The sequence below is a fragment of the Didymella exigua genome, assembly GCF_010094145.1.
Source record: "Didymella exigua CBS 183.55 unplaced genomic scaffold M421scaffold_1, whole genome shotgun sequence".
Classification (NCBI taxonomy): Eukaryota; Fungi; Ascomycota; class Dothideomycetes; order Pleosporales; family Didymellaceae; genus Didymella; species Didymella exigua.
In genome coordinates, this window is record NW_022984775.1 from 837,179 (window position 1) to 837,565 (window position 387).

The following is a 387-nucleotide window of genomic DNA, read 5'->3' on the forward strand; positions in this document are numbered from 1 at the left end:
AGAAGAAGAAGAAGAAGAAGAAGAAGAAGAAGAAGAAGAAGAAGAAGAAGAAGAAGAGTAGCAATTGGATGACCAATTTCACTTGAAACGACATATCCAAACTTTTCCAGAACCTGTACCTATACCAACACATCTGCCTGATACAGCTGAGCACACTGGTCGATACTCTGTAGGGAGCCACAGTAGATTTTGAGCATCACTAGCAATCCACGTATCATGTGAGCTAATTGCAGGTCCCTGAAGGACAGGTTGTTGGGAATCTGTCCCAGTACTATCAGAGTATAGCGAAGCAAGGATAGGGACGAGATTAGCTGAGCTGGACGTGCTGCTATGGCCCTCAAGCGTCTGCAGGCACGCGCCGCTGCTCGCATCCCAGATCTTGACAGT

General features: G+C 47.0%; 1 protein-coding gene across 1 annotated transcript in view; it reads right to left on the reverse strand.

Annotated features, from left to right (window-relative positions):
* Positions 1 to 119: 119 nt before the first annotated feature.
* M421DRAFT_97109 (HET-domain-containing protein) overlaps positions 120 to 387 on the reverse strand; it is a gene marked incomplete at both ends in the record, with an annotated part of 3,983 nt that continues 3,715 nt past the window's right edge. The window contains one exon of the mRNA XM_033598467.1: positions 120 to 237. Within this exon, the coding sequence (XP_033454380.1) occupies positions 120 to 237 (118 nt within the window). The remainder of the gene's footprint in view (positions 238 to 387) is intronic.